The 15707-nt window shown below is 48.6% G+C and overlaps 1 protein-coding gene and 1 pseudogene across 2 annotated transcripts in view; one reads left to right on the top strand and one right to left on the bottom strand.

The window, feature by feature from the left end:
- LOC311343549 (regulator of G-protein signaling 3-like) overlaps positions 1-6786 on the top strand; it is a gene marked incomplete at its 5' end in the record, with an annotated part of 26459 nt that extends 19673 nt beyond the window's left edge. Inside the window, 11 exons of the mRNA XM_084468423.1 lie at positions 1-132; positions 276-359; positions 485-596; positions 958-1130; positions 2669-3311; positions 3553-3773; positions 4113-4156; positions 4271-4360; positions 5168-5229; positions 5323-5489; positions 5581-6786. The exon at positions 1-132 is cut by the window's left edge and continues 176 nt beyond it. Of these exons, the coding sequence (XP_084324549.1) occupies positions 1-132; positions 276-359; positions 485-596; positions 958-1130; positions 2669-3311; positions 3553-3773; positions 4113-4156; positions 4271-4360; positions 5168-5229; positions 5323-5489; positions 5581-5859 (2007 nt within the window). The 3' untranslated portion in view covers positions 5860-6786. The remainder of the gene's footprint in view (positions 133-275; positions 360-484; positions 597-957; positions 1131-2668; positions 3312-3552; positions 3774-4112; positions 4157-4270; positions 4361-5167; positions 5230-5322; positions 5490-5580) is intronic.
- A 756-nt stretch (positions 6787-7542) lies between these two features.
- Positions 7543-8148, bottom strand: LOC311342954 (myosin light polypeptide 6 pseudogene; annotated as a pseudogene). Its single transcript has one exon. The product of its transcript is annotated as a myosin light polypeptide 6 pseudogene (transcript).
- Positions 8149-15707: the final 7559 nt, after the last annotated feature.

Raw genomic sequence — 15707 nt, 5'->3', positions numbered from 1 at the left:
ACACCCGTCCTGTCCGGTTGCTATAACAACTACCAGAACTGCACCATGGTCCAGTCCCACGCGCCGTGCTCCGGCTACGGAGCCTACGGCGCGCTGGCGCCCAAAACCCTCATCTTCCCCGTCTTCGTCCAGGTGAGAACCGTGAGAACGCAGACCAACAACGATCTATCGTTGTTGTTTTTTTTGGTGTTTGCATTTGTTTGTGTGTTGTGTTACTGGTGGGTTCTTGTGTGTGTGTACTCACAAGCCTGTGGTCGTTGTTGTCGTCATGGTAGCCTCTGGACCTGTGCAGTGCGGACAGAACGCTGCTGATGGCGGAGGAGATGGTCCTGCATCAGGGATCGCTACAGCCCACCAAGGTAACCACGGTAACCCCCGCCCCAGACCACCATCAGGAGCAGCAGCGGACCCCAAAGGTTAAGGGTCACTCTGGTATGCAGCGGTGCTGTTTCTCTACATGTGGCCTCTCTGCCGCCCCCTGCAGGTGACCGTGCTGATCTACACAGACCTGGTCCTACTGACCAGAGAGGACGAGGCCGGGCGCTGTAACGTCCTCCAGAGTCCTCTGTATCTTCACAACACCCGCCTGCACTATGGTACTTAGACACACTCACACTCACACACACACAGTCAGTCACCCGCACACATGCACACACACACACACACACACACACACCACAGTCACACACACACACACACACACACACGCACACACACACACACACACACACACACACACACACACAAACACTCTACACAGTCATGCACACACACACACACACACCACACCACACAGTCACATCCACACACCACAGTCACACACACACACACACACATACATGCACACACATTTTACATGGATTTCTGGCTATGTTAGCATAAATGAGTAATATGTGTCTTGATACACTTTCCGTGTGTGTGTGTGTGTGTGTGTGTGTGTGTGTGTTGGGTTCCCAGTGAGCTCTGAGCCCCTGCGTCTCTATCTGGCCCAGTGTGTGTGTGAGCACTGGGAGTGTGACATCAGCCTGGAGGCTTTCAGCCACGACCAGAAGACCAGAGTCAGCCTCTGTCTCCATGACAACATCACCCAACAGCTGGCTGTCCCCGTGGAGACCCCACACAGCAACCAGGTAGACCTCCCTGTCTCCCTCCCTCCCTGTCTCCCTCCCTTCCTGTCTCCCTCCCTTCCTGTCTCCCTCCCTCCCTGTCTCCCTCCCTCCCTGTCTCCCTCCCTCCCTGTCTCCCTCCCTCCCTCCCTGTCTCCCTCCCTCCCTGTCTCCCTCCCTCCCTCCCTGTCTCCCTCCCTCCCTCCCTGTCTGGAAAAGCCCAGATGCTTTAAATTAAATATGGGCAGAGGCATCATGGCAGCTTTCTGTCCAGAAACCAAAGTTTCGATTTGGCCTCCATCTCTATGAAACTTTTCCCACGTGTCTGTTACCTGTAATTGGTCCACCTTACCAGGTGAAAGTTCATCTTACTGCCTCTCATGTTTATATCAGAATCAGAATCAGAATCAGCTTTATTGGCCAGGGCCCAGTTTCCCGATAACGATGGATCCACGCTCGTACGATCATTCTCACGAAGGATCTTTCGATGCTTCGTAAAAAAATTTCATGCTGAAATGGGCTTGGTAGGAGGGGGAGACGCAGGAATGTTGTTTGATGAAACTATATTTTGTGGCAGCAAAAAGAATCTCCCCATCAAGGCCAACAGCAGACTTGACTTCTAACATCGTCTCTGTCTTTGCTGTTTAAATCTAACAGTATTCTACGAGTAATATATCGGCGGTAACCACAGTTTTGGGGGTATTGCGAAATTGCGCCAGCTGGACATTACGTGCTGGATCTGTTTTAATAAAACAGATCCAATACCACGGAATGATTCCACTGAGGCTATAGTAACGATACTCTTTGCGCTCTACGAGTACCTCTGGAGCCCTCGTTAGCTACAAGGGTTTTCACGACGTTCGTTACGCAACAATGCTGTGTACAGTATGACAATACCATATAATTGACAAATTTACAAAAAAGAAGAATATACAATAACAATTTAGGAGAGGGAAGAAATGGTGCAATATCAGTAAAGTCAGATTTAAATATAAATGTATACGGTCAGAGATTTAAGTAAATATAAATATAAATATAGTGCAAGGCAGTTCAGTGCAATGGCAGCATATAATAGTATTGCAATTATAAAATTGAAATATACATGAGGTAGATGAGCAGAACAGTGTTTATGTGTTGATATATAAACAGGCCAGTGTTTGCGATGGTTTGGCAGCCTTTGAATACAAATAGTATATTCTGTTTCTGTATATTCTGGCCAAAATAACAACACAAGGTAGATACTATATCACTTGTTTGCTCTGTCTTAACTACATGTAGTTGCTCAACCTAAAGAGTTTGCTGCCATCTTCAGGTTGAAAATCGAATTGCAGCCCGATTTTTTGTAATCAAGGAGGACCACGATCAGACTAGCTTGTTTGAACCGTATTTACATCTTTAGAAAAACAACAAAAGTTGTCTATTTAATAGTTTGTAATGTTACATGATACAATGATTCAATCTCATCTCCTTACCTCTTCTTATCTCCTTCTCTCCTCTCCTCCCTCTCCTCTCTCTCTCCTCCTCTCCTCCCTCTCCTCTCTCTCTCCTCCCCTCCTCTGCAGAGGGACCTGAGCCTCCTGTCCCTGGGGCAGCTGGACCTCTCCTCCAGACCCTCCTCCCCTTACGCCACCTTTTCGGACCTCCCTCTGCGCACCTCCTCCCCTCCTCCTCCTCCTCCTCACCCTCCTCATCCTCACCCTCCTCCTCCGCACTTCCTCCCCTTCTCTCCGGAGCGCTGCGGCCCCTCCCCCTCCCCGTGGATCCTGGCCTCCCCCCTGGAGCCCCCCTCCAAACGGAACAGCTACCCCCCGCTGTGGCGGGAGCGGGAGAGGCGGGGGGGGGGAGGCGGCGGCGGGGGGGAGGAGGAGGAGGCGCAGGGAGACAGGGTGACGGAGCGGCTCTGCGGGAGGACCTGGAAGGGGAGGGAGACGAGGAGGGAGAGGGAGCAGGAGAGGGAGGAGCGACAGGCCGGCGAGGGCCAGAGCGTCTCCGAGGCCTCCGAGAGCATCTGGGGGGGGGACTCGGCGCCTCTCTCCTGCTGCTCCTCGCCTCTCCCCCCCATCTCCCCCCCACCCCCCTACGACATGGTACGCTCCGCTAGGAGGACCCAGCGGGGGGGCCACAGCACTGAGGAGGAGGAGGAGGAGGAGGAGGAAGAGGGGGAGGATGTGGTTGAGGAGTGTACCTCCCCTTTTAGGCTAGGAGGTGAGGCATACGCGCACCGTCTGTTTGTCTGTTTTTCACTGTTGTTTTGTCAACTTATGCATTTGCTTTCGTTGTTTGTTTGACTAGTTTGACTAATTTATTAGTCATCAGCCAATAAATGATCTCTGACCTGCTGACTATCGATGTGTGTGATGTGTAATTAATGTGTGTTTTTAAATGAATGGAGTCTCCTGTCTTTGTAGCGTTACATTAATCCTCTTTGTCTCTCTCTCTCCCCCAGCCCCGCGTTCCCTCCAACGCTCTCTTTCTGAAGGATCCCTTCTCCAGGAACCCCGATCCCCCTACTTCCTGTCCGACAGCACCATCCACAGGCTCACACGACCTTCGACCTCTGAACCCGAGCGGGGCCGCCGCCCTCCCTCCCCTCACACCCTGAGGAGGGAGCTGACCCGAGAGGGGGGGTCCCTCCAACAGATGTTCCACTTCCTCAACGGGGTGAAGGTGGGTGCTGTCCATTGGTTGAGTCATCGTCACACGGGTCGGCGTAGCTCAGGAGGTAGAGCAGGTTGATTTGTAACCGGAAGGTTGCTAGTTCGATCCCCGGCTCTTCTTAGCTCAGGGTCGTCGTGTGCATGAGCAAGGTTCCTCACTTTTAACTGCTCCTGACGAGCTGGATGTCGACTCGGTCTGTGTTTCAATGTGTGTATTAACTGTTGTAAGTCGCTTTGGATAAAAGCATCTGCTAAATGCCCTTAAATGTTAATCACATGACCCAACCTGTCACCTGACCATCCTAAATTGGCTCCTTGGTTGTCTTTGTCTTTCCACGTGCGTTTCCAGGACAGAGAGTGTAAATACGGCCAACAAAAGAGAAAGAAGAGCTTGTAAGTGGATACACACACACACAAACATGTCCCCGTAGATCTGTCATTTCCCTGCTCATACTCAAGTTCCCCGCTAACCTGAAGAATTGTGAAAATTGTGTGTGTTTTGTTCAGGGCTGAAGACATCAGAAGCCGCATGGCGTTTCTACGGCGACAAAACAACTTTAACGCCAACAGTCTGGAGAGAGCGTTCAGAAACACCCGGTAAACACACTCAGACAATTGTACCCTCAGAGAGATACAACGTGAACTGTGCGTGAACAGACTGACGGGATAACCTTTCAGATTTATTCATTGTTTGGTTTTGGCCTGAGAGTTCTAGGAAGGAGGGGGGGAGGGCGGTTGTGTTATGACCTTCGGCAACTTTGTGAAACTTTTTTTTTGGTACCGTCGTGCCTGAGAAGCTTCATTTTCTCTCGGATGCCGCTCTCCACCCTACGCCCGGACAGAGCTCCACGCGTCCACGCACACCGCGCTGCCCGGGGGCCCTCGGGCGTCACGTTGAAGAGCCTCAAAAAAAGCCCCTCCGCCGTCATGAACAGAACGCCATCTGCAAATTTTTTAGAGCTAAATTGGTCAATTTGATTTCTAGATATAATGTTTGCAAGCCTTTCTGTATAAAAAAATTCTCCATGTTTTTTATTTTGCTTATTTCACTTTTGTGTATACTTTTCAAGGTCATGAATCAAAATGCTCAATGGTGCCAAAGTTGCATCGTCTTGATTCTGAATGAGTAACTATATAACAACATGAAAATGCAATAAAACTTTGTATATACCCAACTGCAAGGTTCGCCTAAATTGGCAACTAGGTGTTCGCAGCGGAGTAGAACGTTAAGTGTTTGGCGGAGACTGGCAGCTGTTTCCTCTCAATTACGATCTTACTTCAGTAACACTGATAAAACGGCATTGATTACAATGTTGACAATCATATAAAACATATGACAACGCTTGGTGTTCACTTGCTCTTTAAACATGAACAGACTCATTTCTAACTCTGTTTTCTTTACAGACCTCCCTTGGAGGAGGTGTGGAGGTGGGCGGACAGCTTCGAGGCTCTGCTGTCCAACAAATGTAGGTTCACACACACACACACACACACTTCTGTACACACATGAACAGCTTATACCGTATGTCATATGTTAAAACTCTTTCCCGGTTGATCAGATGGCATGGCAGTGTTTCGACACTTCCTGAGGTCAGAGTTCAGCGAGGAAAACCTGGACTTCTGGTTGGCTGTGGATAAGTACAAGAAGACCCGCACGGTGAACAAGATGGCCACCAGAGCTCACAGCATCTTCAACGAGTTCATCTCGACAAGTGCTGCTAGACAGGTACTCCTGCCTGTCCGTAGGTTCATCTGTCCATGTGAATGTCCAGCTTTCTGTCCGTCTTTGGTCTGACCACCGCCCCTTTCTCCTACAGGTCAATGTGGATTCATCTGTCAGGGAGGTGACCAATCAGAACCTGCGTCAGGCTCCTGGCCCCGCCTCCTTCCAGCTGGCACAGGAACAGATATACAGCTTGATGGAGAGTGACAGTTATCCACGATTTCTCAAGTCCCTCCTCTACTCCCAGCTGGCCAACCAGAGGCCAGCACATGCACAAACGGACTGCCAGAATGAGAGAGGCTCTACCAAGTCCTGCAACGGGATAGGTCCCACGTCTCTGGCCAGCCAATCAGAGCAAAAGACACTGATATGAGAGCGGTGGTCATGAACTACTATCCTACAACCTAAAACAAGCTTCTGTCAACATGTGGATGCTATGGGCACTTTGCTCCTCTACCAGCTGCAGCTACATTAACATATATCATCACAGAAGCATGTCGAAGCCTTTAGATGTAGACGGACGGACGGACAGAACTGTTCCTGGTCGGTTAGCCCAGCTTGGAGAGTCCTGCTAGAGGAGTTAATCCTGGTGTAAAGACACAATGCGATGAAAGGTTTTTCAACAGGACTTGGGATCTGTTTAGCCTAACAGGTAATCTAGAGGTTGATTAATGCTGCCAGCCAGATGATTGAGAGTAGCGAAACGCCTTTGGCCCGTGACAGTTGTTTTACCAAAATCAATGCCGCGTGTTATCCAAAAATCACAGCGTCTTCCACGTTGCCATGGTTACAGAGCCATGGTAACATGCGTACTATTATTCTTGTTCATGAAGGACATTGTATTTATTCTATAAATAGTATACTATAGTAGTGAATCTATGATGTAGGTAGTTCTATGAGGACACGTTTGTAATACTTTAATATCCGATGAACATGCAGTCTTGGCGTGCTGGTCGGTTCGTACCGGTTTGCTCCTGCGAGCTACTCATATATTATAACAATACTACACTGGCTGGATATCAGCCTTATAGACGCTTTAACCCTGAGATATGTAAAGTATTTTGTACTCCTTGTAGCCCGCAAGTTTATCAAAATGTATCCCAGCATGCAATGTGTTGTAGCGATGGCCCTGCGAAGCTATTGTTTCTGATTGTAGTTCAGTGGTGTAAGACTTCAGTACAGCTGCTCCAGAGTGGAAATAAAATGACCCATTAACACCTCAGTATGGCTTCTCTCGCACACTGTCAGTTTAGGGCTGTTTGGTATAACAAGATGGACCTTCTTAATCCCAGATAGGAGAAGTGAAGAGCAGTATTAAGAATTAATAACATTTAAAATGTAAATAAGAATATGCTAAAATAAAAATGTATGTTTTTAATACACAGTATGTATGTAGAGAAACATTAACACAGAATGATAACTGACCAGATATAGTGTGATGTCCCAGGGTAGGTATTTGTTCTACAATAAATAACCATAGATAGATAGATTAATAAACTAATAATACAAAAACTGAATTGATAAATAATGGCAATTATACAATTTACTTTTTAATTACAGCCCAGAATCAGTTTAGGATTTATTAAAGGAGCCCACAGCAACGAAAAACCAGCAATGAAACGTTTCAACAATTATCATTTCGAAATATCGTTTCAGTTTCCTGTTATTGATTCAAAGGACAGAATGACACCCATTGGAAATAAAACGTTCAATGAACAGAAAAATGAGTCCAAGAAAGTCTTCACAATCAACCCAGTAGACATATATTAATGACTATAATATTACAGAGCAGAGGCAAGAGAATCAGAGAGAACATTACGGTGTGTGTGTGTGTGTGTGTGTGTGTGTGTGTGTGTGTGTGTGTGTGTTTGCATGTGTGTGTGTGTGTGTGTGTGTGTGTGTGCATGTGCATGTGTGTGTGTGAGGCGCTGGCTGATGACTCCCAGCTCGCCACTAAACGACCTTGGGGGGGGGGGGGGGGCTGCCCTTCCCTTCGACCTTCAACACAAACCAGAGACCCGTCTCTCCCCGGCCCCGTCTACCTCCCCCTCCGTCTCTACCCGGCCATCACGTGCTTGACGAACTCGGTGTAGTTGATGTGCCCGTTGGAGTCCTCCTGGCCCAGCATCAGCCGGTCCACCTCGTCCTCGCTCAGCTTCTCCCCCAGCGTGGCCAGCACGTGCCTCAGCTCGGCGCCCATCACCGTGCCGTTGCCCTCCTTGTCGAACACGCGCAGGCCCTCCACAAAGTCGTCGAAGGTGCCCTGCTCCTTGGTGCGCGAGATGTGCTGCAGCATGGGCAGGAAGGTGTCAAAGTCCAGCAGCTTGGCGTTCATCTCCTCCGGCTTGGGCTTGCCCAGCAGCTTCAGCACCTCGGCGTTGGTGGGGTTGTGGCCCAGCGCCCTCATCACGTCGCCGCACTGCGCGTAGCGGATCTTCATCTCGCCCGCCGGCGTCTCGTCGAACAGCGTGAAGGCGTCGCGGAACTCCTCGACCTGGTCCGCCGAGAACTCCACCACCACGCTCTTCAGGTCCAGCTCGTCAGACGGGGCGGGCGGCGGCGGGGGGGCGGCGGCCGCGGCGGGCTTGGCCGGGGCCTCCTCCTTCTTGGCCTCAGCCTTCTTGGGTTCCACCTTCTTGGGCTCTACTTTCTTGGGGGCCATGGCGCTGGAGGGACCGGAGACAGAGCGGAGGGAAGCGGAGGACAGTGAGAGACAGACAGGGGGGGGAAAGGCACTAAGTGTGGAAACTCATCCCTGGATCATTTATAGTGTCTGGGGAGGGCATGGGGAGGGAGTGGGAGGGGGCAGAGTGAGATAGATGGAGAAGCACAGAGTAGGAAATAGACTGGGGAGATAGAGGGAGTGGAATGCCGCTGGAGGAGGTGTGGGGTGCGTGAGACATGCCAGGCTATACATGGAAGAAAGCGGTGGCAGCGGCAATTGACCTGGGAGGAAACAGGTCACTCTCTTAGGGACATGCGGAGAGGGATTAAGATTATACATCATAATAATGTTGCCAAAATGTCGTGTGTGTGTGTGTGTGTGTGTGTGTGTGTGTCAGTGATTCTGTGTACGTGTGTGTGTGTGCGTGTGTGCGTGTGCGTGTGTGCGTGTGTGCATGTGTGTGTGTGTGTGTGTGTGTGTGTGTGTGTGTGTGTGTGTGTGTGTGTGTGTATTTGGGACAAGCACTTGTCAGACTAGCTGATTAGAGACCATTAACATTCCTGCTCCCGATTACTGATAGCGTGTCGGATACCATAATAACTGTCCTGCTTTTAATGCTTTAACCTCACCATCTAATGATATGCCCCATTGAATTAACTTAATTTAATTTGTCCCCGATCCATTAGGTAAATGGACATTAATGGCAGACTTTACTGATGCATTCTGGGAAAGCTGTCAAATATGGATGGAGCAAAAGTGAGATAGATTAACACATTTTCTGCTTCTATAGTTTAAGTCTCATTTTTGTAAATAGGGTTAGGGTATATAGAGTCAACAGGCTAGGCAGCTGAGGATGATATAATGATACCATGAATACATCATCATACCATAGTCAGTTGCGTATTGGGGACTTTTTTCTGTGGGTGTGTGCAGTGAAATCTAATTATCTAGAGGACAAGTTTTAAATATTTTGGTCAATAAAACAATGTGAAGGGTTGTACAGCTAAAAGGAGCATTGTACTAAATGTTATAATCTACATTCACAACTATAGACAAGGTTTTATATGGCAGAACACACACACACACACACACACACACACACACACACACACACACACACACACACACACACACACACACACACACATATTTCTCTCGTGTAAACGGGCCCTTGACAATCATCTTGTACAACCAATCCAACAAACCCCAGCAGTCCATGTGTCTGCTGAGGACCAGAGTGACCCAGACCAGCTAGTGGCCCCCGTGGCCTCCAGACAGACGGTGTAGCAGCAGGGCCCGGCTACTCACGCGTTCAGCCCACGCTCTAGGACCTTATATCTGGTGTGTTAGTTACACTATGTGAGTGACATTACGGTAGTATTTAAGAGACAAATGGGGTTGCTTTTGATTAAGCCAGGCACTGTTACAGTTATCTCGTTCTTGTTAGTTGGAGAGGTAGTTAATGTTGTTAGTTTGGGGCAGTTAGTTATCAGCTCATCTGTAGTTAGAGAGGTAGGTCTAGTTAATGTTGTTAGTTTGGTGAAGCTAGTTATCAGTAGTAAGAGAGGTAGCCCTAGTTAATGTTGTTAGTTCGGGACAGTTCATCTACTGTAGTTATTGGTAGATAGGAGAAGTTACCGTAGTAAGTAGGGCAAGTTTTTCTAGTTATTGGTAGTTAGGGTAAGTGAATTGAGTTAGGTACAGTGTTTTTAATCTTTGTCTTTAATCAACAAATAAAGAAATGATTGGTAGTCAGGAGCAGTTCATGTAGTTAGTAGCTAGGGGCAGTTTATCTAGTTGTTGGAAGCATGGGGTAGTGACGTGATGAAACTAATATAAAAGACTATCAAGGGGTTAGGTAAATGGATGTGTGTGTGTGTGTGTGTGTGTGTGTGTGTGTGTGTGTGTGTGTGTGTGTGTGTGTGTGTCTGGGTGATTCTGTTAGCTTAGTTTGGGGGACTGTGTGTGTGTGTGTGTGTGTGTGTGTGTGTGTGTGTGTGTGTGTGTGTGTGTGTGTGTGTGTGTGTGTGTGTGTGTGTGTGTGTTGGAGGGGGAAGTGAGGGGGGTGAGGCCCATGGAAAAGGGTTGCATTCACTGGGGTTCAGACTGAATAGGCCAAAATAATGCAAGAATGTCTCTCCCTCTCTCTCTGGGCCGCTCTGTCTGCCTATGTGTGTGGTTGTGTGTGTGAGTGTGTGTGTGTGTGTGTGTGTGTGTGTGTGTGTGTGTGTGTGTGTGTGTGTGTGTGTGTGTGTGTGTGTGTGTGTGTGAGTGTGTGTGTGTGTGTGTGAGTGTGTGTGTGTGTGTAGGCAGGATTTGGGAGTCACTGTTGTTACTATAGTAACTGATGTAAAGGGAGTATCCCATCTCTCTCTCTCTCTCTCTCTCTCTCTCTCTCTCTCTCTCTCTCTCTCTCTCTCTCTCTCTCTCTCTCTCTCTCTCTCTACCCCTATTCTTTATGGCTTAATGAACACTATGTGTGTGTGTGTGTGTGTGTGTATGTGTGTGTGTGTGTTTGTGGAATACCCTACCTCAGTAGAGTTGCAGACTCGCCCTGAGCACTACAACAAGAAGAGAAGAGGAGGAAAAGTGAAGCAAAGAGGCTACAGATTCCCAAAAGAAAAAGGTAACGATTATTTCTACATCGTTCATGAAGAATTGATGAGGCAACCGAAACTGTGGAAGCTTTATTTATGGTGGAGCCTGCTCTGGAAACTCACTAGGATACGATGGAGAGCAACTTAAAACAGCTAGTCTGGTGTGTTCTATTGGTTTTGCAGCTTTGCTACATTTCTGTTTAAATCGTCTTTCTGAGTTGACAAAAATATTCACTGAAGGCTGCGTCGGTCACGCATCCGTGTGTGTGTCCTTTTGTCCTGTTAACGGGATTTGTCCTGTATTGTGGCTGACCTAGTTTCTACTGGAGTAGACTGTGGTGATACTGGGCAGCTGGTCTGGTGTCCGGCACTAGACACATGTCATTGAACTGGGCGGCTCCCAGTTTCCAACAGTATTGGATAATGGTGATACCAGGCAGCTCCCAGTGTCCACAAGCAGAAGTGTGCATATAGTCCTACCGAAAGAAGATGTGTTCCCTCCCCTCATATTGAAACGTTCGGAGAAACTTAAATGTACAACGCATCCAATCTACGTCACTAGACTAGTTATTTAGCACATGTGTGCTAAATAACTTGAATAATTTGAAATGGGGTGGATTATCTTCTTCTTCGTGCCATGTTTAACTGCCATGCCACATGATGGATACTGTCATTTACTAAGGCTTTTATATTGCTCATTACTATATGGATTTTTTCTGTGGACCAAAACATAACCTGTACTTTGCTCACTTCTACTATCATCATTTCCTGTCTAGGTTAAGCCCCGCCCTCTGATGAAAACATAACCTTTGACCTCCCAGATTTCTACGCTGCTTTGATGGCAGAAAAAGTGCCTCCCCCAACACACTCCTCGCCCTCGAGCTCCTCCCCCTCCTCCCATCACAACGGCAGGGCGTTGCCAGTCAGTCCCGCCCCCCACAGGGACACTGGTTCAGCCGCACCTGTAGGCCCTTCGTCCTGTAGTCCTAGACCCAGCGGCGCACCCTGCTCCCCTTTGCGTCACATCCTCAGTCTGGCCTCTAGATCCGGGACGGGATCCACCAAGCCCAGCGCCACAAGTCCAGGGCTCACGCCCAAGCATTCAGAGTCCAATGGGCCCAGGATTCGTACTTTCAGCAACAAGGTAACAGAACCACTGCTCCCGTGTGTCTGTCTGAGCTGCCTGAGCTAGGCCTGCTGCTGTAGGTTGGGCTGGGTATCGAGAGGCCAGATTACCACCCAGACTTAAACTACCACCGTCTAGACACTCACAACAGTCCAGGGCCTGATGGTCTGGACCGCTAGCCATAGAAGATGGAAGGGCATAGAAGGGCTGGATCATATATTTTACACATCAGAAATTAGAACACTATTAGCAGCATCGCTACGCGGCCTCCTTGTTGTTCTGCACCTCAATGCCTAGTGTCTTTGTACTTTACTCCTAGTGGTCTCTCCTCTCCTACTGGTCTCTCCTCTCTCCTTGTTTTCCTCCTAGTGGTCTCTCCTCTCTTCTAGTGGTCTCACCTCTCTCCTTGATCTGCTCCTAGTGGTCTCTCCTCTCTCCTTGTTCTGCTCCTAGTGGTCTCTCTCCTTGATCTGCTCCTAGTGGTCTCTCCTCTCTCCTTGGTCTCCTCCTAGTGGTCTCTCCTCTCTTCTAGTGGTCTCTCCTCTCTCCTTGTTCTGCTCCTAGTGGTCTCTCCTCTCTCCTTGTTCTGCTCCTAGTGGTCTCACCTCTCTCCTTGATCTGCTCCTAGTGGTCTCTCCTCTCTCCTTGATCTGCTCCTAGTGGTCTCTCCTCTCTCCTTGTTGTGCTCCTAGTGGTCTCTCCTCTCTTCTAGTGGTCTCTCCTCTCTCCTTGTTCTGCTCCTAGTGGTCTCTCCTCTCTCCTTGATCTGCTCCTAGTGGTCTCTCCTCTCTCCTTGGTCTGCTCCTAGTGGTCTCTCCTCTCTCCTTGTTCTGCTCCTAGTGGTCTCTCCTCTCTCCTTGGTCTCCTCCTAGTGGTCTCTCCTCTCTCCTTGTTCTGCTCCTAGTGGTCTCTCCTCTCTCCTTGGTCTCCTCCTAGTGGTCTCTCTCCTTGTTGTGCTCTCGGTGCTCTGACCTCTCTCCTTGGTCTCCTCCTAGTGGTCTCTCCTCTCTCCTTGGTCTCCTCCTAGTGGTCTCTCCTCTCTCCTTGGTCTCCTCCTAGTGGTCTCTCTCCTTGTTGTGCTCCTAGTGGTCTCTCCTCTCTCCTTGGTCTGCTCCTAGTGGTCTCTCCTCTCTCCTTGGTCTCCTCCTAGTGGTCTCTCCTCTCTTCTAGTGGTCTCTCCTCTCTCCTTGTTCTGCTCCTAGTGGTCTCTCCTCTCTCCTTGGTCTCCTCCTAGTGGTCTCACCTCTCTCCTTGATCTGCTCCTAGTGGTCTCTCCTCTCTCCTTGTTCTGCTCCTAGTGGTCTCTCCTCTCTCCTTGGTCTCCTCCTAGTGGTCTCTCCTCTCTTCTAGTGGTCTCTCCTCTCTCCTTGGTCTCCTCCTAGTGGTCTCTCTCCTTGTTGTGCTCTTAGTGGTCTCTCCTCTCTCCTTGGTCTCCTCCTAGTGGTCTCTCCTCTCTCCTTGGTCTCCTCCTAGTGGTCTCTCCTCTCTCCTTGGTCTCCTCCTAGTGGTCTCTCTCCTTGTTGTGCTCTCGGTGCTCTGACCTCTCCTCGTCGTCCTGCCGGTAGGCTAGGAGGAGCGTGAAGGAGGTGTCCCACTCTCAGACGGAGGAGCTGCTGGATCTGATCGCGGAGGCTCAGCGACAGAGGATGGAGGACCAGAGGGCTCCGGGACCGCCGGTCGTGTGTGGATCGTGCTGTCTGGACACCAGCCAGGACTTCTACAACATGCTGATCCACTACCAGGTGCTCCACACAAACCACGTTAGAGAGGCACCGGACCGGGCAGCAGTGGCGGTCCGGTGGGCGGCACTCTAACTCTGTTACACCATAGAATTGACTGTTTACATCTGCGCTCCACGTTTGTCGTTAGTGCCAAATGCTATGTTAAAATGTCAGACCGCTGAATTTGCGGTCGACAAATCACACACGTCACATCACCAACGATCACTGATTGAAAGCTGACTGACTTACTTTTGACATTAACATTCATTTGGTCATTCAAAGTTTGTATATATAGTCTTGTTTATGTAGGTCTGAGGTGGCCCAGGCAGTAAGGGTCAAGCGGGACGGGGCCCTCTACAGAGAGTTCGCTGCTCGTCTTGAATTGCTGGGATTTTGCTGACATCTAGAGCAATGCAATTCATTGAGTGTAAACTAAAACAATTTGTGCCGTTGCTTATGGAATTATGTGGTCAAAAGATGTGGTTTTGTCTCCTTTTAATGGAATAAAAATAAATATGTTTGTTTAATAATCATTTAGTTAGTTAGTCAGTTAGTTTATTATTTAGTCAGTTGTATTGGGAATTATTTTCCACCAAACTGTACATCACAGAGAGAAACCAGCAATGCACTTTACACACATCATCACACACCACTAACAGACGGTAGAAACTGGAGCTCACAAGGACAACGCACAACAGACCTTTCACACGTCATCACACAACACACCAGGACACTAACAATACATAAAGCATAACACAGCAGCGCAAAACAGTGACATCCGGAAACACCATAAGAACACAAAACCGTGTGCACTAGTTCCCTCAGCGAGTCCCCGTGTTTAGGGTTTCTATGGCTCCGGGGCCCCGGTTTTGGCCACAGCAAGCCCTGCTGGCCCTCAGGATCCCGTACCTTGGCCCAGAGGGCAGTACGATGAAGCAATGTGTGTGAGGGCCTTATACAGTTGAGCTCTGAGTGGTTGGGAATGTGGACACCTGTTATCTTGACAGCAGCGTTGTTTCTCTGGTGGGTTTGACTCAGAGCAGGTGGGTTGGACAATACTAGATTATATTACATAGACTGAATTAGATTGCAGCAAAGTTGCAAATGGGGTCCATCCATCACACATGAGAGATTCAGTCAAACATAATACAAATTTGTTATTTGAGATGTTATTCGTTCAAATGTTTTTTTTATTTATTTAAATATGTTGGCTCACATATACATAGATACACACAACCTAACACTTATTTGTTTCTGTTCTTTGTGTGTGTGTGTGTGTGTGTGTGTGTGTGTGTGTGTGTGTGTGTGTGTGTGCGCGTGTGCGCATGTGTGCATGCTGTGTGCGTGCGTGTGTGCATATGCTTGTGCGTGTGCATGTGTGTGTGTGTGTGTGTGTGTGTGTGTGCGGTGTGTGTGTGTGTGTGTGTGTGTGTGTGTGTGTGTGTGTGTGTGTGTGTGTGTGTGTGTGTGTGTGTGAGTGCGTGCATGTGTGTGTGTGTGTGTGTGTGTGTGTGTGTGTGTGTGTGTGTGTGTGTGTGTGTGTGTGTGTGTGTGTGTGTGTGTGCGTGCGTGCGTGTGTGTGTGTGTGTGTAGTCTAGGAGGATGGAGGACCAGAGATGTTGGATGCCAGATACGGATGAAGGTCCCAGCCAGGTTTCTGACAGTCAGGAAGAGGGCTAGACACACACACACACACACACACACACACACACTCACACCATCATCCAAAACTAAGGTAACAATCCTTTATAAGAGTGATATTTTGTCCCACTTCATTCAATGTAGGTGTGATTGTTAATGTATAGTAAAAGACGTATGGTTCCAATCTTGCCAGCAGCCAAGTTGCTTTGGCTATCTTGACCTTAGAATAAGTGCAGTCTGCTACAGTAAAGCTATTGTCTTGCTCTGTTACATTGTCACCAACCTAAAGGATCACTCAGTGTGTATCTGGGCAATAGATTATAATAACTATACTGTATGAAAATAATGAACATAGTTCATTCAGTACCCTCTCTGCTACCGGCCCTAGCGGTGATTCCAAACACAGTTTTTTGGTGGCATTTCATGTTCTGTCAGCACTGGGTTGGATCAAATATGATGAACATGTCACAC

This window comes from Micromesistius poutassou (genome assembly GCF_964030765.1).
Source record: "Micromesistius poutassou genome assembly, chromosome: 5".
Classification (NCBI taxonomy): domain Eukaryota; kingdom Metazoa; phylum Chordata; class Actinopteri; order Gadiformes; family Gadidae; genus Micromesistius; species Micromesistius poutassou.
This window is presented reverse-complemented; position numbering and strand designations above follow the sequence as displayed.